Below are 27907 nucleotides of genomic sequence, written 5' to 3'. Positions count from 1 at the left end.
TTGTTGCACAGGTACGTTTTATTCCTCCTGTGAGTACAGACAGTGGTCCGAGATCATCATCAAACATTCAGAAAGCACGTACATTAAATAGATTTACATGACACGTTACATCACGACGCCACATCAGAACAGCTTTATGGACTAAATACAGTGAATGGAATGGTATAAAACGATTACACCATCGACCCCTTGTAAACAAGATCTATATGGGCAGAGATGTTCCAAAATGAATATTAAACACCTTACGTACGAATGAGGAATGGGATCACGGGGAACCTTTGGGGTTGGGAATTTCCGACATGCCACACCGACTGCTCTCGCGCTGCAGGAGTTAAATAAATCTCTTTATAAATAGACTCTTCTGTTTCAGTGGACATTTCAATACCCCATTGATTAAAAGCAACAATATCTATAGAACATTCTTTAAAAGAAAAGGTTTTCGGGGAAGGAACTACGTTGGATATCACTTGGCTAAGAGGAATGAGACGCAAGCACAGGGTTAGCTGGTGAACGGTCTCTCTGTACTTGAAACTCATTTCAGTTCTGACAACAGGATAATATGGGTTTTGTTTTACTTAAATTCCAGTAAGTTGCAATCAATCTTGTAGTACACATATGGGTAGTATTCTTGCTGGCTGAGGTTTAGCCCAGGGATATCCATAGGGGCCTGGAAACATAAAGACAGACATATTTAATACACAGCTGGGCAGATCAGCGAGATTAACATTAGCACAATGCTGTACTCACATCTATAATAGAGGCAGCGCTGCTGTCCAGATGCTTGTACAAATCATTCAGAACTTCTCTCAGTTTCTTCATGGTCTTCTTGTTGGGTTGGAGCAACATGGCTTGAAAGTTAACTGGCAAGCCATACCTGAAACCAAACGCATATGTTACATTTATTGCCAGCTTAAAGGCACCATTATATTATTTTATATATAACGGTTTGTTTATCTTTTAGATAGACCTAATCTAGGCAGCTTTTATACATTATATGTAAAACCTACCTTCAACTCTGGGCAAACAGCCAGACATTATCAGCCCATGTCACGAATATGTTTCTTTTTGTTATTTTTTTTTTAAAATAAATTTGCAAGATACTTTTAATAAAACTGCGCTTCCCCGCTCCTGAAGTTTTCACATTCCCCTGGTCCAGCTGTTTCACATTCCCCTGGTCCAACTACTCATTGCAAATGAAGATGAAGCTTACTAGGCATGTTTCTTCCATTTTGATTCATTTGCATATATTTGATACAATCATTTAAATGTATATGCAGTTGGCTGACCAATTACCACCCTTTTGGAAGGGACTGCTGTCAAAGGTAGGGGGTCAGTGACCCCCCTCCCTACTAAGGGGGGATTACAGATACTTTAGAAGTGCTAAAGCAAAGCCCTAGGGAAGGATAACTTGCAAACTCTTTATTAAAAAAAAAAAATCAATTTGAACGTTTTTAGCCACATGGGCTACTCATAATGAAAGGTGTACATCCCCTTTATTTATTTGATTTTGTTTGGTTATACTGATTTTAAAGCCTGCAACTAAAAACTATTGGCTGTCAGAGTCACTGACCCCAGACACAAGGAAAAAAAAAAAAAAAAAAAAATAGGGATACACCGAATCCAGGATTTGGTTTGAGATGTGGACTTTCAGCAGGATTTGGATTCGGCCAAATCATTCTGCCCGGCCGAACCAAATTCTAATTTGCATATGCAATTAGGGAAGGGGAGGGACATCGCATGACTTTTAGTCACAAAACAAGGAAGGAAAACTTTTTTCCCCCTTCCCACCCCTAATTTGCATATGCAAATTTGGATTTGGTATTCGCCAGAATCTTTAGCAAAGCATTCGGGGGTTTGGCTGAATCCGAAATAGTGGCTTCGGTGCATACCTGAAAAAAAAAAAAAACATCTATCATATCAAAAATATTTGGGAAGGCTCATTTGGTTACTGGAAGTTCCCCTTACCGTAACACAGACTCCACAAAGACTCTCAGAGCTTTCACATGAATCCAGGCAATAAAAGCTTCACTGAAATTCACTTTAAGCCATCGTACCAGAGGTCCCTGGTGGGAATAGAAACAATGTGTTGGATTATATAAATAAAGTAATATATATCTTTACAATATAGAACCAGTGTACAGAACAGTTTAGGCCTGGTGCAATAAAAATGCATTCGGATACAGATTTGCTGAATTAAGTGTTAGTCCGTATGGTCATGCAAGGTGAGTTATAGGCAAGGTGAATTATAACCACTGAAACTGCCCTAACCCGACAAACTTCTGACCTTTTAACAGATAAAGCCAACAATCATTTCTCACTACTAATACTGCTTGATCTCTTCCTGCATGTGACACTGTAGATCACCCTCTCCTCCTCCAGTCCCTCCATTCACTTGGCCTTCGTGACACAACCCTGTCCTGGTTCTGTCCTTACCTCACTAATCGTTCCTTCAGTGTCTCCTACAATGGAGTAGCATCTTCTCCACTACCTCCTTCTGTCCTCAAGGCTCCATCCTGGGCCCTCTATTATTCTATCTCTATACTTCCTCCCTCTGCAAACTAATCAACTCATATAGTTTCCACTACCATCTCTATGCTGAAAACACTCAGATCCATCTCTCCTCTCCTGATCTCAACCCAGAACTCCTAACTCGGGTCTCCTCCTGCCTGTCCGCTATCTCTACTTGGATGTCACAACGCTACCTTAAATTAAACCTCTCTAAAACAGAAATAGTTCTCTTTCCTTCAAATAACACCCGTAACATCCCAGAAGTATCTATCATAGTTAACAATTCCACAATTCCCCACCAGAGACTGTCATCTCTCCAGTCCATAATGAACACTGCCGCCAGGTTTATACACCACAGCAACCGCTCCTCCTCTGCCTCGCCACTCTGCCAATCCCTTCACTGGCTTCCGTTACCTTTCAGAATAAAATTCAAATGAATGACCCTGAAATTCAAAGCACTTCTTAACTCTGCCCATCCCTACATCTCTGATCTCCCTACATCTCTGATCTCATCTCTATATACTCAACCAACCGCTTACTGTTCTCCTCTACTGACCTGCTACTCAACTCTTCTCTCATTACTTCCTCACATGCTCGCATTCAAGACTTTGCAAGGGCTGCACCCCTCCTCTGGAACTCTCTCCCAACCTTTCTGCTTTCAAAAGATCTCTTGAAATGCACTTCTTTAGAGAAGCCTACCCTCACTCTGCTTAACTACAAAATCCAATACTACATACAGTACCACATCTCTCACTAACTTAATTCTGATCTTGCCCACACCTTGTGTCTTATTCCATTCCCTTTAGATTGTAAGCTCTTTTGCACAAGGCCTTCTTCATCTTTTGTACCGTATTGGTTGTGATGTATGTAACTCATGTATGTATTTCATGTGATGTGTGCGTATAAAAACAATTACTTTACATCGTTGCGAATATATTGGCACTCTATAAATACATGTTAATAATAATAATAATAATAATAATAGGCAAGCTCATTGGTGTTTTGGGACCCGTGTGGCTCTATCTGATGTGCTCTTGTGAAGAATATGTAATACATGGCAGAAGTTATGCAGCACTTGGTGTTCTAAGCATACAGAACATTTTGCCAAAAAACCTATCCCCAGGAGTAGCCTGGCTAAATGGGAACCGCTAGCTGCTTTCTTGCAACACTGTACCAAAACAATGTCTGCACAAAACAATGTATATTACACTTCTGGTTATCAACCTAATGCAGCCTAGTAGTACAGATACTGAGTTGTTTTACAGTGAAAAAGTCTTCTTACAAACTGTTTCTTCTTATCTGTGGAGAGTCTGTTCATTTCTTCTTTATCCGCTTTCATTTCCTCTTCGTTATACTGGAAGTCACGGACAACAAACCTGTAGTGTGATGTTAAAAGGTAGAATTAACCCAAAACCCGATACCATGAGTGCTGTCTATATTCCAAATAAACAGAGCTCCTACTTATTTTCTCTTGCTTTGTGCCTGAAGTCATCTACAGCTTTTCTGAACAGGGTGACATTACAGAGGTAACTGTCCTGGTCTTCTGAAAGAACACTGTTATACAAAAGAAAACATAAGCAGACTGAAATACACACACATCATATTATATATTGATTTACATTATTTATATTGATCAGACAATGCCCTCTGCTGGTGCCTTATCAGCATGAGGTGGAAAAAAGCATGTAAGAAAAAGACAACATCAGATTTAAACTTTATGGGTCAGGGCACGCGCTCAGATTCGGGGACATTAGTCGCAGACAAATCTCCTCTTCTTCAGGGCGACTAATCTCCCCGAACTGCCTCCTGCTGGCTAGAATGTAAATCGGCAGCAGTATGGCACTTGGAGCGATTTATTTCCAAAGTCGCCCGAAGTTGCCTCACGAGGAAACTTCAGAAAACGAAGCGCTCCCAGTGCCATCCTGCTGGCGATTTACATTGTAGCTGGCGGGAGGCAGTTCGAGGAGATTAGTCTCCCCAAAGAAGAGGAGATTTGTCGCCGGGGCGACTAATCTCCCTGAATCTGAGTGTGTGCCCCGACCCTAAGAAAGCTAGGAGGGCAAACCATTAAAGGGATTCCAGATTAAAATTAATTTCCATTGGAAAAAAAAGATACAATGGCCATTTAGGGCAGTGTGTCAGGGGGCTGATTCCAAGCAGTTTGCCCTGCAGTGATTAGAAGCTCCTTGGGTGAGGGACAAAACTCTCAAAAGCAACCTATCGTTTACTGGTATTTTGCCACAAGCACAGATACACTGGCTTGTCAGGCAATAGGAGCTCCGAAACCAGCAAAGACCAGCAAGATACTTATCCCATCCCTACGCTTTACACCATGCCCGTCACATAACTGCATTGTTTCATCCCGCATACAAAATAAATTAGCATTACAAGTTCCTACTTACTTGCTAGATCGAGGAACAACCATTTCAGAGAGGGTTTCATATTCCTTCATCCAGTCAGTGTAGTTATTTCTGTAAGGAAATCAGTTTATAATTGCACAAGTGGAAGGTACGTACTTTACCATTACTACGGAGGTATAAAAGGTTTCTGAATTTAAACCTTGGAAATTATAGAGAGAGAACCATGCCGCTCTTCCATTGTATTGATATTCTACTACAGTACAACTATGGAATAATTAATATAACTTTTATGATTTGGCCACACACATAAATGGCTAAAGTGCATTGAGCTAGTCAGTCTGAAGAATGGTTTACACAAGTAATGGAAACAACAGTAACTTGCTGTCAGACAATGCTTCCCACACACACTACAGTAGAGGACTAATGGGATTTTGAGTCTTAGGGTGGTGGCAGACGGGGAAATTAGCCGCCCAGCGACAAATCTTCTCTACTTCGGGCGACTAATCTCCCTGAAATGCCTTCCCGCTGCCAAGAATACGAATTGCTGGCATACAAATCGCTTCAGTTTTCCAAAGTCCCCCCAACAAAGCGATTAGTTTGCCATCCTGCCAGCGATTCGTGTTCTTCCCGCATTTCTGGGAGATTAGTCGCCCAAAGTAGAGATTTGTAACTGGGCAACTAATCTCCCCATCTCCCCGCTAGGCTGCCACCACCCTTAAGTGCATTACAAAGGTCTGACTGGAATGCACAAGTTGCTCCAAATAACAGTCCAAAACTCAGGATTGCTGACCACAAACTCCTGTCCCCGTGCACCCCTCAAAGCCCTCCTACTGTTAAAGTAGATATAAGCAAATGTGTGTATTTGAAAGTGTGTCCAATAATGGCTTATTATGACCGTATGACTGATGCTGCTCTCAGTGGCCTCAAAGCAGATGCTTGTCTGTGAATTCCAGGCTTGGAGGCAAGATTTGGCTGCATAAAAACCAGTTGTACTGTCAGAGTCTCCTGTAGCCACATAGGGGCTACCAATTAACCCAGGTGTCCTCAACCCTTTTTTACATGTGAGCCACATTCAACAATAAGAAAGTTCCTGAGATGCCAAATAATGGCTGTGATTGGATATTGGTCATGTCTATGTTCACTGGACAGGCTACAGGAGTCTCTGTTTGGCAGAACACCTGGTTTTTATGCAACTAAAACTTGCCTCCAAGCCTGGAATTAAAATAAGCACCTGCTTTGAGGCCACTGGGAGCAACATCCGAGGAGTTGGTGAGCAACATGTTGCTCATGGGTTGGTATCATGACCAATCACAGCCCTATTTGGCACCCCGTGAACTTTTTTTCATGCTTGTGTTGCTCCCCAAATCTTTTTAGATTTGGATGTAGCTCATAGGTGAGAAATGTTGGGGACCCCTGCCCCAGAGAAAGAGATACCGGAACACTTTCAGCAGCAAAAAAACATGTAACCGTTGATTCACTGTACAGGTATAGGATCTGTTATCCGGAAACCAGAAAGCTTTGAATTACAGAAAGACCATCTCCCATACACTCCATTATATAGTGAATAAAGTACCCCCTCTTGTAAAATATAAGGATATTATAAGTTACCGAGAAGTTTCATGACCATATAAAAACACGAGGCCGAAGGCCGAGTGTTTTTATACAGGTCATGGAACTCCGAGGTTACTTCTAATATCCTCATATTTTACAACTGGGGGTACTTTATTTATTATAATACACAAGTTTCAGTGAGTCATGTGACTGAAATGACATCAGAACTCACCGTTTATAACTGATGACATCAGAACTCACAGTTTATAAGGATATAATTTACAAGATATTCATGGCTTTTGTGTATTATAATGAAATAATTAACATTTTTAAAAAATAATTTACTTTTTCTCTGTAATAATAAAACAGTACCTTGTACTTGATCCCAACTAAGATATAATTAATCCTTATTGGAAGCAAAACCAGCCTATTGGGTTTATTTAATGTTTACATGATTTTTTAGTAGACTTAAGGTATAGAAATCCAAATTACAGAAAGACCCAGGTCCTGAGCATTCTGCATAACAGGTCCCATACTGTACTAAAAAAGATTTTTTTTCATACACACATACATATATGGGCCAATGGAAAAGTGAAATAGCTTATATATTATTACTTACTTTGGAACGACTACCAACAGTGTAATCAGATATTCTGAATCCAGCACAAAGTCATCTTTCTTCACAATTTCAGCCAGACTTCTTGTAATGAGACTTCCTCTGCATGGAAACAATGAAATGGAGGTGAGTTATAAAGAAGAGTATTCTACAAGCTGATTGAAACATTACAGTCATTAGTCCATCAAAAACAACAATAGCGGCCAGTGTCAAAGACACCGAATCCTGTGGAACTGGGTGCCCTAACACACTATAAAAAATAAGGCATTTTGGAACGTGGTGTGTTATACAACGAGTCACTTTCTTATTTTTCATGTTTTCCAATAAATAGAAATTCCATTGTAGAAGAACAGGACATTGCTTGTGGGAAAGGTATAACTTACACCAAGCAAACATGACAAACACCATTAAAGGGTAGTTCACCTTGAAATTGACTTACCTCTAAGACAATTTGCAATTGGTCTTTTTTTATTTTGGTATCTACCTGCTAACAGAATCAACACCTTACCTCCATGAAGTCTCTGACCCCATGCTGGTTATGCGAAATAGATTATGCTGACTGGAGTAAGATTCCAGGGTATATATACAGTAGCCACAAATCTTTTTGTACGGGCGATTTTGAATTGAGAAAACCGGATGACTAGTCGGATGACTAGCAAAACAAGGAAAAAGAAAAAACTCTGCAACTCCAGTTGATTTGACTTATTACTACAGATATACCATGACCTGGATGAACAAGAACCTTCACAAACAAACGGCAACTATCTGGTTGCTGGGGTCTAGTTTACCCTAGCAACCAGGCAGTGGTTTGAAGGAGAGACTGGAATATGAATCGGCAAAGGACTGAATAGACAAGTGATAATAAGGAACAATAAAATTGTAGCCTCACAAAGCAATAGTTTTTGGGACCCAAATTTGAACACTGGAAAGAGGCATAAAAGGAAGATTTAAATACAAAAAAAAAAAAATCCACTTGTTTGGATTCGGCCAAACCCCCTAATCCTTTGTGGAAAATTTGGCCGGATAGCGAACCAAATCCGAATTTGCATATGCAAATTAGGGGTGGGAAGGGGAATTTTTTTTTTTACCTCCTTGTGTTTGACTTCCTTCCCCACCCGCTGAATCCGAATGCTGCTGAAAAAGGCTGAATCCTGGCCAGACCAAATCCTGGATTTGGTGCATATAGATGCGTTTTCCATAGTTGCGAGTCACGGAGGCTACTTCGGGCGACTATGGAAAACGCATTGCCGCATGTGCTTTAGCGCAGGCGACTTTTCATTATAGCCTATGGGAAAACTCGCTGAGGCAGTTCGGGGAAGATTGTCGCTCAGAAGACGAGGCGATTAGTCGCCAGGCGACAAAATCTCCCCAAATCTCCTCGTGTGAACTAACCCTAAAGAAAATTTTACTTTTGACAATCAATGTCTTTTGCTAAACAGATCCAAGAAGACTTACGCATTTTTTCTCTCCAGATTCTGTAGATTTCCTTTTAGATTATTGTAGGCAGAGGCTCTGGCTTTCAGATCATTGTCAATCTGTGTTACACCCTGTCAAAAGGAACATTTCACGCGTTAGCCAATGAAAAGAATAGAAGTCATCCACACACTCATTTAACCCTGCAGCTGCCACAGAACTGCTGAGCCAACAGGCAGATTTCAACAGAACAAAAGCGAATATCTTTAGAGAGAATAAACGTTGAAGGGGGTGTTCACTTTTAAATAACTTGCAGTATGTTGCAGAGAGTTATATTCTGAGAAATTTTGCAATTAGCTTTCATTTTTTATTATTTGTGGTTTTTGAGTTATTTAGCTTTTTATTCTGCAGCTCTCCAGTTGCAACTTCAGCAATCTGGTTGCTGGGATCCAAATTACCCTAGTAACCATGCACTGATTTGAATAAAAGACTGGAATATGAATAGGAGAGGACATAAAAGGGGGGGTTGTGGGCACTCCTAAGGCCATATAAAAACATTTAAGTACAATCATCCCCTGTCTAAATAATTCAATGAATATGCAAAGGCATGTATTTAAAAAAGAAAAACAGGGTTTTTTGTTACAGAATCATGATCATAAAGTTGATAAGCCACCATACCACGTCAAGGTAAACCCCATACGGTGGTCCCTAATTTGTTTACCTGTAATCAAAATATAAAAGGTCATATACCTCTCTGCTTAACAGCATTACTTAGAGTAAAAATCTCCTTTGGTTTTAATCTGTGTACTAGATTCTCCCCCGCCACCTGCATATGCGGCTTTTAAAAGGGAGACTGCCCAAACTAACGCCCATTTTTTAAAAAAAATTTGATAATGAAGAGACTATAATAAAGGCAAAGTAAAGTTGTGTGTGTGTGTATGTATATGTATATGTATATGTATATGTATATGTATATGTATATATATATATATATATATATATATATATATATATATATATATATATAGTCAACTACAAGAGGTCCTCTGCACTCAACCCATTATCAATATATTTAAGACAGCGACATTTTGTGCATACTGCTACTAAAAAATGCCTTACCCTTTAAACAACACAGGGATTGTTTGTCCATATATTGCAATATATTTAAGCTGGCCAACTACGTCAAAGTCATCCCATATCTGGCCAGGCCTACGCTTAATTTTCATCTGATTCATTAAGAATTCAATTGCTTAATTATACATTTTACAAAGGGACTAAGTTTTACCTGCAACTTACTTGCTGCTTTCAAAGTAAAACTCCCAAACTTGGCTGCCCTTTTATTAGACACCAGTGGGATCACCTGACTATAGCTGGGAAGGGTGGGAGCTACAACATGGAGCTGGTCACTGCTCCTGTATAACTATAACAAACAAGGGAAAGTTGTGCTCACCACTATTTTTTAAAACCATTAGGCGGGGGTGCAATGAGGGTGTGACCACAAAAAACATATAGTCAACTACAAGATTCCTCTGCACTCAACCCATTATCAATATATTTAAGACAGCGACATTTTGTGCATACTGCTACTGAAAAATGCCTTACCCTTTAAACAACACAGGGATTGTTTGTCCATATATTGCAATATATTTAAGCTGGTCAACTACGTCAAAGTCATCCCATATCTGGCCAGTCCTACGCTTAATTTTCATCTGATTCATTAAGAATTCTATTGCTTCATTATACATTTTACAAAGGGACTAAGTTTTACCTGCAACTTACTAGCTGCTAGTTGTTGGCCAGCTTAAATATATTGCAATATATGGACAAACAATCCCTGTGTTGTTTAAAGGGTAAGGTATTTTTTAGTAGCAGTATGCACAAAATGTCGCTGTCTTAAATATATTGATAATGGGTTGAGTGCAGAGGAATCTTGTATTTGACTATATGTATTTTGTGGTCACACCCTCATTGCACCCCCGCCTAATGGTTTTAAAAAATAGTGGTGATCTCAACTTTTATATAGATATATAGATATATAGATATATAGATATATATATATATATATATATATATATATATATATATATATATATAGCAACCAAAAAACCGCACTCACAGGGCTTGATTCGTGCAAACAAAGTGGTTTTTATTCCGACGTTTCGGCTCTAACACTCGAGCCTTCTTCAGGAAGTGAACCTGTTTGCACGAATCAAGCCCTGTGAGTGCGTTTTTTTGGTTGCTATCTGTATTATTATATAACCAGCACCCAGGCAGTTGCCTATTTTTTATGTGAGTGCTCCAGTTTGCTTGAGATATATATATATATATGTGTGTGTGTGCGCACTCTTGTGTGTGTATGTGTGTGAGTATAAGCATAAATACAGGTGAGGGTATAGATGTGAACAGAAAATGAAAAACGAAGAGCTAAATGAGAAGTGTAATTGGTGCAGTGTATGTGAATTAGTGCAGAGGTGTTACCTAGTGAAAAGTGCAGCAGATATAATGAGTGTCTCACAGGCGTTGGTTTCAAATAAAAGGGCTAAAGCCTCCCCTGCCGCTAGCATTTGTGGCTTTTAAGTGAGAGGAATTGTCCAAACCAAGAATGAATAAAAAACAAAAAACAGGGACATAGGGCCACCATTAATTTAACGGGGTAGGAATGAGGGTGCACTCCAGCAGAATTCTGCACTGAAATCCGTTTTTTAAAAGAGCAAACATATTTTTTTTTATATTTCATTTTGAAATTTGGCATGGAGGCTAGACATATTGGCAGTTTCCCAGGAGCCCTCAGGTCATGTGACTTGTGCTCTGATCAAATTCAGTCACTCTTTACTGCTGTACTGAAAGTTGGGGTGATATCATCCCTCCTTCCCTCCCCAGCAGCAGCCTATCAACAGAACAATGGGCAGCAAACCAGATAGCAGCTCTCTGACACCTCTGCTGAAGGATTTGTTTGCATTGCTAAAATTGCTCCCTAGCCACCACCTAATGGTAGACATGAGAATAGCACTAAAGCAGGAAAATACCCTGTTTTTTTCCTGTTTGGCTGCTATTCTCATGTCTACCACTAGGTGGGGTTTTAGCAATGCTAAATACAATTGTGGTATAATACAATTGGAAGGGGAGAAACAATAGCAGTCTTAAAGAAGTTCCATCCTGAAGTGCTGGCTCCTTTTTAATAGTAGATTTTTTTTAAATAGTACAGTGAATAATTTGCAATGTAAACAGTGTAATTTAGAAATAAAACAAACCATTAAAATCATGGCAGAATCTCTTTAAGTGGGTCGCCATAAATTTATCATAGGGTGTACTCGATAGAGACCTGAGAATTTAAGCTGCACTAGGGCAGGGATTGTTTTGAATGCTGTATACTGTAAACTGGCCTGCAGCCAGATATTTACATGCAAATAATTGTTCCTATTTCTCTTGGAACCATGCAATTGCTGGATACGTGCGGATACATAAATATAGCGAATTTACTGCATTTCAATAAACTCTGGTTTATATTTATCAAAGAGATCGCCACAGTCCGCTTAGAGTGTTTCTTTATAAATCCCATTTTTATGGGATTTATAAAGAAACAGAAGCAAAAATAGTACAGTCTAATGTCCATTCCACATGACTCTTACTTTTGCAATTATTTCCGAAATATTCTTCAGCGACTGTTTAATTGGGTACTTTGCCATATCCCACTGGAACCTGGTTATGTACGTCACCAAATCCACTGAAAGAGAATGCAGTGGTATGAGAAAATGTCCATGTATTGCTACTTGGGCAGAAATGGAATTAATTTAAAAACATGCAAAATGTAAAATGTATAAAAAAAGTCAATGGTTTAGAAATAAATTCATAGGCCCTGCAACATGCCTATCTGCTTAGCCCTACATATAGGGGCAGATTTATCAAGGGTCGAATTAGAATTTTCAAATTTTTTTTTATGGTCAAAAATGTCAAATTTCGAGTAGGGAGTTATCCAAACTCAATTCGAGTTTTTTAAAACATTAAAATGAAATTTTCGAGATATTCAAATTAGACTATTCGCCACCTAAAACCCTGCCGAATTGCTGTTGAAGTCAATGGGAGAAGTCCAGGGATCAATTTGGAGATGTTTGCAGCCTTCCTGACTCAAATAGAGCTTGATAGAATTTTGAATTGAATTCGTTTTCGGGTCATTTAAATTCGTCCGAGTTTAAAAATTCGATTTTATTTATAAATTTCGACTAGTCAAATTTCGAATTTATGGGAGTTTAAAAAAAACTCGCATGAATTCGAAATTCGACCCTTGATAAATGTCATAGTGTGCAGTTTCCATTTAGGTTAAGGGCACACGCAAAGATTCGGGGAGATTTAGTCGCCCGGGAATAAATCGCCTCTTCTAATCTCCCCAAATTGCCTCCCGTTGGCTAGAATGTAAATCGCCGGCGGGATGGCACTCTGAGCACTTCGTTTTCCAAAGCCACCCGAAGTTTCCTCGTGAAGCAACTTTGGGCGACTTTGGAAAACGAAGCGCACTGATTGCCATTCCGACGGCAGTTTACATTCTAGCCGGCGGGAGGCAGTTCGGGGAGATTAGTCGCCCCCGCAGAAGAGGAGATTTGGAGCTAGGCAACTAATCTCCCCGAATCTGAGCGCGTGTCTCTGGCCTTAAGATAAGATGTTTCTTGTACTTATCAAACAAAAGAAAGTTAAATAAATAATCAGTTGGTATCTAATTTGGAAGCGCGGAGCAGTCAGGTATGACTCCAGGTTTAACGCCAGCGTAGATATATCAGACTCATACTCCAGCTCTGTATAATTATATATGCACCAGTAAGTTTTACGTTCAATGATTTATCACTTTCCAGATTTAAAAACAAGTTATTCGGCAATGCTCACCTCCATTGGCCAAAAGGTTTTCTTGAACTTTATCTCGGCTGTCCTCCAGAACGTCAGCCATATACTGAGCTACCTTCTTCACTGCCCTACAAAGAACAATTTCATCAGACATGAATTATTCAAGACGTTCTTGCATAAACACAAAAGGCCAATAGTCACATTTCTGTTTTTCCTCTTGTATTGTTGGAAGACAGTGAGAAGAAGTCACAGTGCTGCCTGATATAATAATCAAGACTCTCACAATAATAACTTAGCACTACCCGACTCTAACTAATGGCAAACTGGGGCTCATTTATCAACATTGGGCAAAGTTGCCCATGGGCATTTACCCATAGAAACCAATCAGTGAATAGCTTTTTAAAGCCAGCTGCAAGTAGAACAATGAATGCAGCAGTTTGATTGGTTGCCATGGGTTACTGCCCATGGGCAAATTTGCCCAGTGTTGATAAATGACCCCCACTGGCTCCAAATATCCTCATTGGCAGTACATAGTCCAATGGTTGCCAAGTTGTAAAATGGTAATGACAGGCAAGCGACTAATGTGAAGACAATGGGGGTCATTTATCAACACTGGGAAAATTTGCCCGTGGACAGTAACCCATAGCAACCGATAAAAATTGCTGCATTCATTGTTCTGCTTGCAGCTGGCTTTAAAAAGCTCATTCGTGATTGGTTGCTACGGGTAACTGCCCATGGGCAAATTTGCCCTGTGTTGATAAATGAACCCCCAATGAGACCCGTCTAAGAAATGGATAGTACAGGTATGGGATCCCTTATCTGGAAAGCCATTATCCAGAAATCCAGAACTACGGAAAGGCCGTCTCCCATAGACTCCATTTTATCCAAAGAATAGAAAAAATGTTTATAAACTATTTCCTTTTTCTCTGTAACAATAAAACAGTAGCTTGTACTTGATCCCAACTAAGATATAATTAATCCTTATTGGAAGCAAAACCAGCCTATTGTGTTAATTTAATGTTTACATGATTTTCTAGTAGACTTAAGGTATGAAGATCCAAATTATGGAAAGTTCCGTTATCCGAAAAACCCAGGGCCAAGCATTCTGGATAACAGGTCCCATACCTGTACAAGTATGGGATGCATTATCCAGAATGCTTGGGCTCTGGGGTGATTACCTTTCTGTAATTCAGGGCTTTCTGGTTTCCAGATAATAGATCTCATACCTGTACTATCAGGAAGATCATAAAAGAGGGCAAGAATGAGACATAATGGTAGTATGTAATCATCGAGAATTGAAGCCCTTACCACAAAATATAGACAGAAGAGACTCTTAGAAAGGATTTTACATGTGCCTCAGACTACTTCTGTGTGTAACAACCTGTTCCGTTCTGGAAGGAGTGAAGGTTTCAGAGGCAAATTAAACATACACTTGTCCTTAGCGTTTCCACCACTCCTTGTTTCAGCTGAGATCCCTGACCCAACCGCCTCCAGATATTTAGATAAATAAAAGATCCATTCATTTACAGTCTGCTGCACTAAAGATGCACCAAGTACCAGATTCGGCCAAATCACAGCAATTTTTGCAGCTCGCTGAACTAGTTTGGCTTCATAATCGACAACTGAACGACTTTTTTTTTTTTTTTTTCGCACAGATGATGCATATGAATATGCAACTTAGGGGTCAGACTTGCCTCAATACAAGTATGGGATGCCTTATCCAGAAAGCTCTGAATTACAGAAAGGCCATTTCCTATAGACACTATTTTATCCAAATTTTTAAAAATAATTTCCTTTTTCTCTGTAATAATAAACAGGTATGGAAGCTGTTATCCAGAATGCTCAGGACCTGGGGTTTTCCAGATAACGGATCTTTCCATAATTTGGATCATCATACGTTAAGTCTACTAGAAAATCATTTAAACAATAATTAAACCCAATAGGCTGGTTTTGCTTCCAATAAGGATTAATTATATCTTAGTTGGGATTAAGTACAAGCTACTGTTTCATTATTACAGAGAAAAAGGAAACCATTTTTTAAAAATTTGTATTATTTAAAAATGAAGTCTATGGTAGATGGCGTTTCTGTAATTTGGAGCTTTCTGGAAAACGGGTTTCCAGATAATACCATACCTGTACTTGATCCCAAATAAGATATAATTAATCCTTATTGGACGCAAATGATTGAGTTTATTTAATGTTTACATGACTTTCTAGTAGACTTAAGGTATGAAGATCCAAATTACAGAAATATCAGTTATCCGGAAAACCCCAGGTCCTGAGCATTCTGGATAACAGGTCACATACCTGTATTCGGACAAATCCAAAAATGATGCTTTTGGTGCATCTCTAATCTGTACGAATATAAATACACAAAAGGAGAAACGAAAAAAAGAGTTCAGATGAAATCCAAAAACATCCACCAAATCTTATTTTTTGTCCCCATGGTTGTACTGCTTTGCTGTTATAGGGCACCAATCATAACTAAAATCATTTCCTAAGTAAATACACTATGTGAAAGTTCAAGAAATCCGATTTTTAAAACAGTTAGAATTGTTTGTATAATGTAAATGATCAGCTCACTATTTCTTCTGCAAGATCTCCCCTATCTCCCCTGCAGTTCTAGCTGAGGCAGACATCTTGGATTTCACTGGCTCCTCCTACCTATATCTTCCCAGCCAACTGCAGCTCTGAAATCTCGCACATGCTCAGTTGAAACTCCTTGTTGCTTATCAACCCTTTTAAGCTATTTTCAAATCAGCCAAACCTCTGTGTGTTAGCTGCTGTTCAGTAGTGCTGCCACCTGCTGGAAGTTAGTGTGTGCCCTTCATTTGCATAATAACATCACCAGCAGGGGGCAAGATAGGGAAATCTCCTGATACTTCTAGTGGAGGAGTTTACTAAAACAAGGCATTCTGGGTAGAATACTCAAAGCAGTGTTAAAATCTGAGCATGCTCCTGAAATTTGCATATTATAGTCTCTGTTATAGTCTCAGTATGGCCTCCCTCAGTGAAAGAACCCATTTGACAAAGTAAGGGATTTTTTAATTTTTTTTTTTTTTTCAAAAAATTATATATGTAGTTTGATTAAACGTGTTTATGTTGTACTGGTCAGATTGTTAATATGTGTTTGATTTTTGCTGTGATAGGTGCCCTTTAAGAGATTAGAGTTTATATAAAGCAGTATTTGGCAAAAGGAAAAAAAACCTAACTCCTATTCGCATTCCTTTTCTGTAAGGAACCAGTTTTCTGTGTTGCCATTCATCCCAGCGTCTCTCTCATGCAATGTCTGCCACACCCTTAAAAAATCCCCTGCTGGAAAACGTCAGCAACTTGTTTGAAAAGAACAAATTTCCACTCTGCACCCTACTACCTAGATCATAGGTGCCACTTCTGCCTTCTGTAAAGCTTCTCTTTGTCACGTTTCAGCCCATCGAAATTATAAAGCTTATAACTTTTAAAGGGCAACTATCGCGAAAATGAAAATTTAATACAAGCTTCATCATACTGAAGTTAACACGGACCGGTAAAAGCTGCAGACAGACCGAGTTGGCAGCTTATTGGCCCGTGTGTGCGGCCATCCCACAGGCTTCCCTGAGGGATATCTGGCCGAAAGTCGTTCAGATATGAAAATCCTGTTGGTTTGCGGCCGCATCTGTGCATTTATGTGGTTCTGGTGACATCGCCAAACGAGCACAGCTCTACGTCTATGGCCTCCTTTAGGCTGGGGGGGAGGAGGGAGGGGGGTTTACGTGGGATGGGGGTTTTTTTTGGTAAATGGTTGAATTCTCCTTTAAAGAAAACCCTCCTCAAAATATTCACCCTTCAACAAACGCGTCCAGTTTAGCCAGTTCATCAGAGAGGCCGACCAGCACATCCAGAGTGCCCACCTGAGGGAAGTAAAGAGAATAAAGATTATTATAGGTCAAAGGGGTTTTCTAAAGTTGTCGAGCAAGTTGGCCCTACTGTAGAAGACAAAGGGCCAGTTCACAGATACTGCACTGCCAGTGACAATATAGTTTGAACAGGAATTCAAAGAAATATATCTCTTGGGACTTCTGGTAAGGGTAGCGGTTGAACTGCTGGAATATGTCGCCATAGGATAATGCCTGTCACTGCTTGTGCTCCCTGACATATACCTGAAGGCCACACTGGTGACAAGCAGTCGGCATACAAGTCTGTGGCTGGCAGCACTAGAGGTGGCCATAGACGCACAGATTTCGTACTAAACTAATTTTCGTAAGATATTCTGTGCGTGTATGGTGGGAGACGAGATGACTTGGATATTGGTCGGCTCATCAATCAGGCTGGCTGGCAAATTTTGATCAGCCACCTTTGAAGGCACCAGAACATCGGCCATTGTTAGTGCTGAATTGTCAAATACAGGTAGAATTCTATTGTTTCTACTTGTATATCTGATTATTTAGCTCTACACGTGTGTGTTGAAAAAACAATCTAGAAAGATCGTAATTGTAAAGTCTATGGCCACCTTAAAGGTGATAGCGGTTTCAATGCTGATTGGGCAAATGTAGCTGTTGAGCTGAGCGCATCTACAATATATAGTGAATAAACCGAGGAGTTTCATGACCATTTTTATGACCGTTTTTATACAGGTCATGGAACTCCGAGGTAACTTCTAATATCCTCATGTTTTGCAACTGGGGGTACTTTATTTATTATAATACACAAGTTTCAGTGAGTCATGTGACAGAAATGACATCAGAACTCACCATTTATAACTGATGATGTCAGAACTCACCGTTTATAACTGATGACATCAGAACTCGTTTATAAGGATATAATTTACAGGATATTCATGGCTTTTGTGTATTATATATCTATATAGAGAAATACCAAGATCCAAATAGTCTCATAATTAGGGATGCACAGAATCCACTATTTGGGATTCAGCCGAATCCTTCAAGAAAGATTAGACCGAATACTGAACTGAATCCTAATATGCATTTGCAAATTAATGACAGGAAGGTAAAAAGTGGAAAAACATTTTTTACTTCCTTGTTTTGTGACAAAAAGTTACGTGATTTCCCTTCCTGCCCCTAAATTATGATTCAGATTCAGTTCGGCCAGGCACAAGGATTCGTGAATCCTGCTGGAAAAGGCCGAATCCCGAACTGAATCCTGGATTCTGTGCATCCCTACTCATAGGGGCAGATTTCTCAAGGGTCGAATTTCAAAGTGATAAATACTTCGAAATTCGACCATCGAATGGCTTTACTTCGACTTCGAATATCGAAGTCGAAGTCTTTTTCACAGAATTTGACCGTTCTGCGGTCAAAGTAAATCCATCAATCGAACGATTTTTCTTCGACTTCAAAAAAACTTAGAAAACTGCTCTAGAACGTCCCCATAGGCTAACATAGCACTTCGGCAGGTTTAATTTGGCGAAGTATTGAAGTCAAAGTTTTTTTAAAGAGACAGTACTTCCATTATCGAATGGTCGAATATTCAAACGATTTCACTTTGAATCGAATTTGAAGTCGTAGTATCCTATTCGATGGTCGAAGTATCCAAAAAATTACTTCGCATTTTTTTACTTCGAAAATTCCCTCGAATACACTTCGACCCTTGATAAATCTGCCTCATAATATTTACCTAATGGCTCTTTTCACTTCTTGGTTTTGTATATGGCAGCCTGACCAAATACAAGCCCCTTACCTTCAGATCTGGTATGTTAAACTTGGCATTTGTAGACAGATTGTTATTCTTGGTGGTGGCAGCCATCAGCTTTTCCCAGGTCTGTTGGCAGGTTTTTTCTCCAGGAGCAGAGATTAACCAAAACTCAGTCATGGCTGCAGATCTTCAGTGCTTTTTTTTTTTTTTTGCAAGAAAAGAACTGCAATGAACAAACACACACAAAAAAAATAAATAAAACATATTCCAGTCAGTATTGATATCACAGATCAGTTATTTATATGAAATCTTCATTGGTTACATAACGATTACGCCTGGCACAACTGGAGAAAAAAAAGGAATCGCTGCACGAGGTTTATGCACAAGAAAGAAAAAAAAAAAAGATGCAGCACAGAGATCATTTCACGCGCCTAACGTTTATGCAGTTACTCATATTTTTCTATAAATATATCTGCATTGTGTGCACAGTGACAAGCAGGGATGGGCAAATTTGACCCGTTTCGCCTAAAATTTTCCGCCGGCTGAAAATACTGAGATGCATTAAAGTCTATGGATGAGAACATTTTTTTGACCCGACTTTTTGACGCGCAACCTTTTTTTTCTCCCATTGGAGTCTATGGGCGTCACTGCCGCCGCGAAACTCGTTGAAACAATTCGCTCATCCCTAGTGACGAGGCAAGATTAGCCTGACACATTATTATATTCAATATTCCTTCAGCTTTTGGTCAGCAGTGCTAAAAACAAATAGGGGGTTATTTATCAAAATAAGTTTTGTTGTGTTTTTTAGGGATGCACCGAATCCAAGATTTGGTTTGGGATTCGGCCTTTTTCTGCAGGATTCGGCCAAATCCTTCTGGCCGGGCGAACCAAATCTGAATCCTAATTTGCATATACAAATTAGGGGTGGGGAGGGAAATCGTGTGACTTTTGTTAGAAAACAAGGAAGTAGAAATGTTTCCCCTTACCACCCCTAATTTGCATATTAGGATTCGTTTCGGTATTCGGTCGAATCTTTCACGAAGGATTCGGCTGAAACCAAAATAGTGGATTCGGTGCATCCCTAGTTTCCAGATAACTGATCTTTTTGTAATTGGGATCTTCATAGCTTAAGTCTACTAGAAAATCATGTAAACCTTAAATAAACCCAATAGGCTGGTTCTGCTTCCAATAAAGATTAATTAGTTGGGATCAAGAACAAGGTACTGTTTTATTATTACAGAGAAAAGGGAAATCATTTTTAAAAATCTGAATCCCATACCTGTAGTTTCAGTAAAAACTTTTTCGGTTTGAAAACAATGGTACTGTCACTATTGCAGGCAAGCCTAGGCAACAGAAGAACAGAGATGCCATTGTTTAATATCTGTAGCACCTTTGTCAATGTTTTGACAAGAGATGTACTGTCTTTATTAAAGGGGTTGTTAACCTTTAAATTAACTGTTGATGCAGAGAGTGATATTCTTAGACAATTTGCCGTTGGTTTTCATTTTTTATTATTTGTGCTTTATTTAGCTTTTTATTCAGCGGCTCTCCAGTTTTCAATTTCAGCAATCTGGTTGGTAGGGTCCAAATTACCCTGGCGAGGAGAGTAGGCGACTGGAATAATCATGAACATGCCTTACAGATCTTTTTTTTTTTTTTTTTTTAGATGGAGTCAGTAAGTAAACCCCCATTTGAAAGCTGGAAAGAGTCAGAAGAAGGAAAATAATTTAAAAAAACTACTCAAGACCAATTGTAAAGTTGCTTAGAATTGGCCAATCTAGAACATACTAACATATACATATTTATCAAGGGTAGAATTTCGATTTAAAAAAACGTCGAAACTTCTTTTGGACGAATAGGTCCGTTTTTGATCGAATAGGTCGGCCAAAATATAGCAATATTTTTTTAACCCCTTCAGTAATATAAACAAGAGAAATCACTAATGCAGTAACGGGCAAATCTGACCCTTTTCACCGAAATTTCACTGAAAAAAATTGAATTGAAGTCTGTGGGGGTAATTTTCGCTATTAAACTTGCTGAAAAATGATGCTAATCACTAGCAGCCCATAGTTTGCTGAAGGGAGTGTAGACATGCAGGAAGGAACAGTATTCTTTTCTGATTCTGCATCAGGGTTCCTAGTGTTCAGCCTAAAATTCTGCCAGAAGGTGAAGCTTCTTACAATCAAAGATTGTTCATGGGGTAATAAACAATACAGCTATTATGACCAATAATCAGTGGTCACGATCCATGTTTCAGGATAAGGCTCCCAATCAATACAGAAAACTGTTCCAAAATAGTGAATTAACGTTTAGTAAAGGTATGGGACCTCCGGGTTTTCCGGATAAGGGATCTTTCCATATTTGGATCTGCCTTAAGTCTACTAGAAAATCGTGCAAACATTAATTTATGGGCTGGTTTTCGAGTTTTCGGATTGATTTAATTCAACAGTTTTTTGGGTTTTTTTTCAAATTGGTCAAATTTCTTATTTATGGGAGTTTTAAAAAACTCACATGAATTCAAAATTCAACCTTTGATAAATGTGCCTTCAAAAGTTAGTATTTTAGTTTGGATTTAAATCGTGCAAACCTCTATAGATTATTTCCATTAAAAGCATCCACATTGCTACTGATTCTACCTGCACCAATGATATTAAAGGGTTTGTTCCCCTTTTAATTAACATTAGTATGATGTAGAGAGTGATATTCTCAGACAATTTGCAATTTTTTTTTTTTTATTTGTGTTTTTTTTTAGCTTTTTATTCAACAGCTCTCCAGTTTGCAATTTCAGCTATCTGGTTGCGAGGGTCCAATTTACCATAGCAACCATGCATTGCTTTGAATAAGAGACTGGAATAGGAATAGTAGAGGGTCTGAATACAAAGAAGAGTAATAAAAAGTAGCAACAATCATACATGTGTAGCCTTACAGAGCATTTGTTTTTAGATGGGGTCAGTGACCCCCCCGTTTGAAAGCTGGAAAGAGTCAGAAAAAGAAGGCAAAGAATGCTTAGAATTAGCCATTCTACAACATACTAAAAGTTAACTTAAAGGTGAATCTTTAAAAAAAAAAAAAAAAAGTAAAGATTTGCCCGTATTCAGATTCTTTAGGCCTAAAATCCACAGAATGTTTCTAGAGTCATCTATACCATGCATGCTGCTCTGTAATAAAACTTGCCCTTCAGAGGAGGTCTGTGCTATGTGAGCTACAAAACCAGTCAGCTGATAAGTGGTCAGATCTGAAAATAAGTAGGCATCAAACTTTCCACCCCAGAACACTGCATTAGCTAATTACAAAGACAAGGCATGCATCCAGATAAGGTTATTTCAATGTCATTCACTATAAATCGTTGTGATTGAACCTGATTTGGTCTTCTGTTCTGCAGCTTTGTAGGTTGGAATCTGGTTGCTAGGGTGCACTTACCGTAGCAGCAGCAGCGGTTTGAGCAGTGGACAGGAAGATGAATAGGAGAGGGCCTGAAAAGAGAGTCAACATCCATACCTAGTTAGCATTTCCAATTTCAGGTTTGTAAGACAAACTGAGCAAGGCATTCTATGGCATACAAAACTTTAACTTCCCCTTTAGCACAAATTAGAAATACACTGATTCCAAGATTCAGCCTTTTTTAGCAGGATTCGGATTTTGTGCCTGGCCGAACCAAATCCGGGGAGGGAAATCACGCGACTTTTCGGAAGTAAAAATATTTTTTGCAACTTTTTCCTTTTCGCCCCTTATTTGCATATGCAGATTCGGTTCTGTATTCAGCCAAACCTTTCACGAAGGATTCAGGGATTAGGCCGGGTCCCAAATAGTGGATTTGGTGCATCGCTATTAGAAATATTCATCTATTTCAACCAAGTAGCCCTTCAGTGGTAAAGTTTATTATATTATTCTTAAGGGCTACTGACAAATTATGGGTACGTAGAAAGAAATACAGACAGGGAATATACCTCCACCATGAGAGATGTTATATTTTGGGTGCATCTTGGTCACGTCCCATCCCACCCTTAAATGCTATGAGTTTCAGTAGTACATCCAGGTGTAAATAATAGACAGGGAGTGACTGGGCTTTTACTGCAGTTGACCAGGTTAGGGAGAATTGGGGAAATATAGGCCTTCCTATTTTAACCCCTATAAATAACACTGGCATCAAACACCAGTTTCACAGACAAGGCTGGTAAAATACTGGTAAGGTCACTAAAGTAAGGGTAACAGATTGACCCCCAAAAAAATCGAGTTAAAATATCTAAGTAAATATATAAGAAAAGTAAATGAAGTATTACATAAAGGACACACGCCTATAATTGGGTTTTCCAGATAATGGATATATCTGTAATTTGGATCTCCATATCTTGTCTACTAGAAAATCATATAAACATTAAATAAACCCAATAGGCTGGTTTTGCTTCCAATAAGGATTAATTATATCTTAGTTGGGATCAAGTACAAGCTACTGTTTTATTATTACACTGAAAATGAAATTATTTTGTAAAAATTTGGATTATTTGAATAAAACGAAGTCTATAGGAGATGGCCTTTCCGTAATTCTGAGCTTTCTGGATAACAGATCCCATAACTATATTTATATGTATGTGTATATAAATATATACAAATCCATGGGGAGTCGGCGCTCACGATAAAGCGATATAAATCACGATAAAAGCGTATACATTTGCATGGGTGCACAATCAAAAACACTTGCAAAAAAGATCAGCAATTCACAGGTCTTAAAAAATAGACTTCATTTATTTAGCAACAGACTAAATAAATGAATAAATGTTTTGTGACAAAAAATCACGTGATTTCCCTCCCGGCCCTAATTTGCATATCCTGGTGAAAAAGGCCGAATCCCAAACTGAATCCTGGATTCAGTGCATCCCTAAAAATCAATGTTTCAGTCACATATTCAGACTGATCAATAGAGACTTAAATAAAGGTCTGAATATGTGACCGAAACAAAGAAACCAATTCAAATTTTCCCATTTCTCTATTTATTCTTAGAAAATCCCTGAATCTGAGTGGATTAGTTATAAAGAATGATGGTTGCTAAGGAATTGGTCCATAGTGACAGTGATGTCAGTTCCTGTGTGTGGATACATTTTCTGTTTGACACATGTTAAAGTGAATTCATTAATGCTTATTAGATCATTTTATCCCTGGCTTGATAAAGGAGTGGATGTATTTTGAAACATTGCAGATGGGGTAATGTAACTGTTTATGATAATATATTGATATTGCATATGAGATCGGGTGATATATATATATATAAAATATACTGGAGACTAACACTGGTCACAGGAAGTTCTGAACGCATTCACCATATGACAAAGGACGTTCAGTTCCTGAAACCAAATATCTACTTCCCCTTTACAGATCAGGAGTTGGGAATCACTCAGCTTCCTCCCGGTGGTGGTGAAATCTCTGATTAAAAGGCAGGCACACAGCAAGTACTTTTAAAGCACTTCAAGTGGTATTTGAATAGAAGTAGCATCCTAAATGCTTGCAAGAAATGCAAAACAACATGCTATGGCCGAAGGCTCCCAATCCCTATTAATTGTGAGGTGACACTATGCACAAAACGTGAGTGCAGGGCTCTATGTAAGAATAAACAGAGTTAAAGTGGCTAATGCTTTATAGAATGAGTTCTTCACATTTAAGTGGAGACCAGTGCTAGTGTGGATATGTCAGTATAACACAGTGGTGTCAATGTGGTCTGATTGCTCTTCCATGCATTTGGGAATAGTAGGAAGGACAATTCCTTCCACTTTATGCCCACTAGATAGATAGATAGATAGATAGATAGATAGATAGATAGATAGATAGATAGATAGATAGATAGATAGATATTTATTAAGCCCTCTTTTAATGAATGACTTTGTAATAATCACAGCCATAATAAAAGTCTCACAGCACACGCTCCATTATCTTGCACAATGCATTGACATTTGTATGCAGCTTCCTCTACTGAAACATGATATTTTATTCAGAGTTTTGCTGGAAGTGAAAAGCAAGAACGCAGGAGCATCTAGTCTGCAGCCCTCCTAGCAATTATGGGGTGTGTGCAACCAGAAGCCCCTCCCAACGGTAAACAACTGTTTGGGAACCATGGAGTAGACCGTTTAATGGGTAGTTCACCTTTAAATTGATTTTTAATATGATATTGATATTCTGAGACAGTTTTCAACTTGTCTTTTTGTTATTTTAGCAGCTATACATTTCAGTCACTCTTTACTGCTGTACTGCAAGTTGGAGTGATATCACCCCCTCCCCCCCCCAGCAGCCTAACAGAAGAACAATGGGAAGGTAACCAGATAACAGCTCCCTAACAGCTGCCTGGTAGATCTAAGAACAGCTCTCAATAGTAAAAGCCAAGTCCCACTGAGACTCCTTCAGTTACATTAAGTAGGAGAGATAACAACCTGCCAGAAAGTAGTTCCATCATAAAGTGCTGGCACAAGTCACATGACTGGGGGCAGCTGGGAAACTGAAGCAGCACTATTAACTGATGCGTTTTGAAAAAAACATGTTTTCCCAAAAACATGTTTTCCCATGACAGTATCCCTTTAAAGTTAAACAACCCCTTTAAAAGCAGATTACAAGGCCACCCATTGAGCACCCTATATGTGACCAGTAATAGCCATGGAACACAGCTGGAGTGCGGTACAACATAAGTAACATTTAAAAAAGTTCAGCATGCTTGAAATGCCAAGGGCAGCAATTGCCTTGCCTGCCAATAGAATTTATTGTAGCTATTACAATTTTCAAAGAGATTTTTAAAAAAACAAATAGAAGTTTATAAGGATTCAACATTTATGATTCTACACAAACAGCACAAAAGTTAATATTCTGGTCAAAGTAGGTTCTACAGCACAAAAGTGGACAACAAACAATTAACTCTCGGCTATAACAAACGGAAAACAGTCGATTTCTGTGCATTGTCTATCATTTAATCTGAAAATCTCCTGCATGAGGGCAATACACACCACAAGGATTGTGTAATTTAAGTGTAGGTTATGGGTCTCTATGGTTAGAGTAGGCGTTACTACCAATAGGGATCGGACGATATAATACCCAGCCAAATAAAATGATTCCCCTAAGGGGAATTTACTGGAAAAAAACAGTATAAAAAGAAGTGTATAATAAATGCTGAATTTATCAAGGTGTGTTTTATTTTACACTGTGTGAACTCCAGATTTGCAGCTGTTATTTTACATCGCTTCAGACCTTTGTTCTGGCTGAAGTTGCTCAAAATACTTACCCCATTTTTTACACGGCGAATGCCTGGCGAATTTTGTCGCCCTTTTTTTCACCACATAATAAAACTGCCCCTTTATGTGTTCAGTTTTTATGTTGGAGGAGATTAGGCTGGATAGGCATTGACTCCTATAGGGAATGTCTAATATATTTAGCAGGCAAATAAAATGATTCAAGTGGGAGAAAAGTTTACTAGGTTTAGGGTTGTTAGGGTGGACATTAATCCCTATAGGGAATGTGTAATATAATAACCAGGCAAATAAAATGATTCCAAGCGGGAAGTAATTTTAATAGGTTTAGGGTTGTTAGGGTGGGCATTAATCCCTATAGGGAATGTGTAATATAATAACCAGGCAAATAAAATGATTCCAAGTGGGAGATAAGTTTAATAGGTTTAGGGTTGTTGGGGTGGGTGTTGATCCCTACAGGGAATGCGTAATATAATAACCAGGCAAATAAAATGATTCCCCATGGAAGGTAAGAGTAACTAGGATCAAGGTGGTGATTAAGTCCTGTTTGATATTAGACCCAATGAAATGAAATGATTGCCCATGGAAGGTTACAGGGTTAGTGTATTGGGGTTACAGCAGTTATTATTAGGGTTGGGGATTAATACAGAGAATATGAAATACAAGACCAAACCAAATGACAAGGTTGGAGGAGGGGGGGGGGTATTAGGGCCGAAACACACAAACAATGACATGTTGTACCTCCTGTGCCCCCGCTCGGTCCTTGATGAGCCGCTTGATGTTCGTAGACGACCAGTGGGTTCAGCAGACCTCCGCCATCCTCTATTACACAGACCCCATCACGTGATCCTGTCAGCTGACATTACCCTCACGTCACACCTTCCACAAAAAAAAGGCAGAAGCTGGGAAATAGTAGAGAACACGGATCGGAATGCCTCGCGGGTAAGGAAAGCACGGGAACCACAGCGACCTCTACAGCGGCGGAAGGCTCTGCAATCTCAAGTCTGCACGTGATCTAGTGTTAGACAGTGTATATTTTTTGGGTTCCAGGGATGTAAAGGTCGACTTTCGCCCTGACTAAATTGCAAACTGCCCATTAACCCTCCCGCTTTTTGCAGCGCAGCCCGCAGTCCTGGATAGTTCTCTAACCATACCGCTCTTCGGTTCTTCCCGAAGGCCCTCTTCGATTCTTTCCGGCGGCGCTCTTCGGCTGTTCCCGGGTGCGCTCTTCGGCTATTTCCGGTACCGCTCTTCGGTTGTTCCCGGAGCCCTTTCTGAACAGTGTGCCACAGTCTTTGAAAGTGGGAGTACGACAGCACAACTGCAACTTACGTACATAGTTACAACTGTTTGTGATTTCTGGCAGCTGGATGAAGATGGCTAGAGCGTGGTTGCAGTTTAGACAATGAAGCTGTAAATACAAGCAGCCTCTTCAAACTTAGGCTGTGTAATTGGATCTTTGCTTGGTTTTCCCTAATTGATGGGGCTTTAACTAATATTAGCAAAAATTGCCTTGTGGCTGAATTAAATGTATAGTATAAACTAAATTCACGGTGATTCTTGGTTCATCTTTTGCTTTCCAGAACTGATGCTGATAAATAGTTGAACTGTTTTTTCCCAGTCCCATGTAAAAACAACCAGCATTTACAGTATTTTACTACATTAAAATTCATAAATGACTGGTATTCCTCCTTTAAATATCAGCAACAGCCAATTTATTTTATGAAACTACTAGGTGAAATCGGACTGGGGATCATTCATGGACTTGCCATATA

General features: G+C 39.2%; 1 protein-coding gene and 1 long non-coding RNA gene across 3 annotated transcripts; one reads left to right on the top strand and one right to left on the bottom strand.

Annotated features, from left to right (window-relative positions):
• atp6v1c1.L (ATPase, H+ transporting, lysosomal 42kDa, V1 subunit C1 L homeolog) lies at positions 1-27016 on the bottom strand. Of its 2 annotated transcripts, NM_001094792.1 has the most exon segments (15): positions 1-667; positions 748-874; positions 1966-2063; positions 3791-3884; positions 3970-4062; positions 4911-4979; positions 7039-7137; positions 8491-8582; positions 12078-12172; positions 13324-13409; positions 17104-17171; positions 18958-19135; positions 20192-20255; positions 22333-22385; positions 26874-26968. In NM_001094792.1, coding segments are annotated over 12 exon segments (1149 nt in total). In that variant the 5' UTR covers positions 19090-19135; positions 20192-20255; positions 22333-22385; positions 26874-26968; the 3' UTR covers positions 1-571.
• LOC108719369 lies at positions 26942-27811 on the top strand. The gene is made up of 2 exons (XR_001936215.2): positions 26942-27074; positions 27309-27811. It is a non-coding gene; the product is annotated as an uncharacterized LOC108719369 (long non-coding RNA).
• Positions 27812-27907: the final 96 nt, after the last annotated feature.

This window comes from Xenopus laevis, chromosome 6L (assembly GCF_017654675.1).
Source record: "Xenopus laevis strain J_2021 chromosome 6L, Xenopus_laevis_v10.1, whole genome shotgun sequence".
NCBI classification, from domain to species: domain Eukaryota; kingdom Metazoa; phylum Chordata; class Amphibia; order Anura; family Pipidae; genus Xenopus; species Xenopus laevis.
This window is presented reverse-complemented; position numbering and strand designations above follow the sequence as displayed.

Coding starts and splice junctions, on each gene's coding strand:
- atp6v1c1.L (XM_018266632.2), bottom strand. CDS start 19,089: ATGACTGAGTTTTGGTTAATCTCTGCTCCTGGAGAAAAAACCTGCCAA. Junction 12,173..13,323: donor AAACCTTTTGGCCAATGGAG/GTGAGCATTGCC, acceptor ATTCTCTTTCAG/TGGATTTGGTGACGTACATA. Junction 875..1,965: donor TTTGTGGAGTCTGTGTTACG/GTAAGGGGAACT, acceptor GTTTGGTTTCAG/GTATGGCTTGCCAGTTAACT.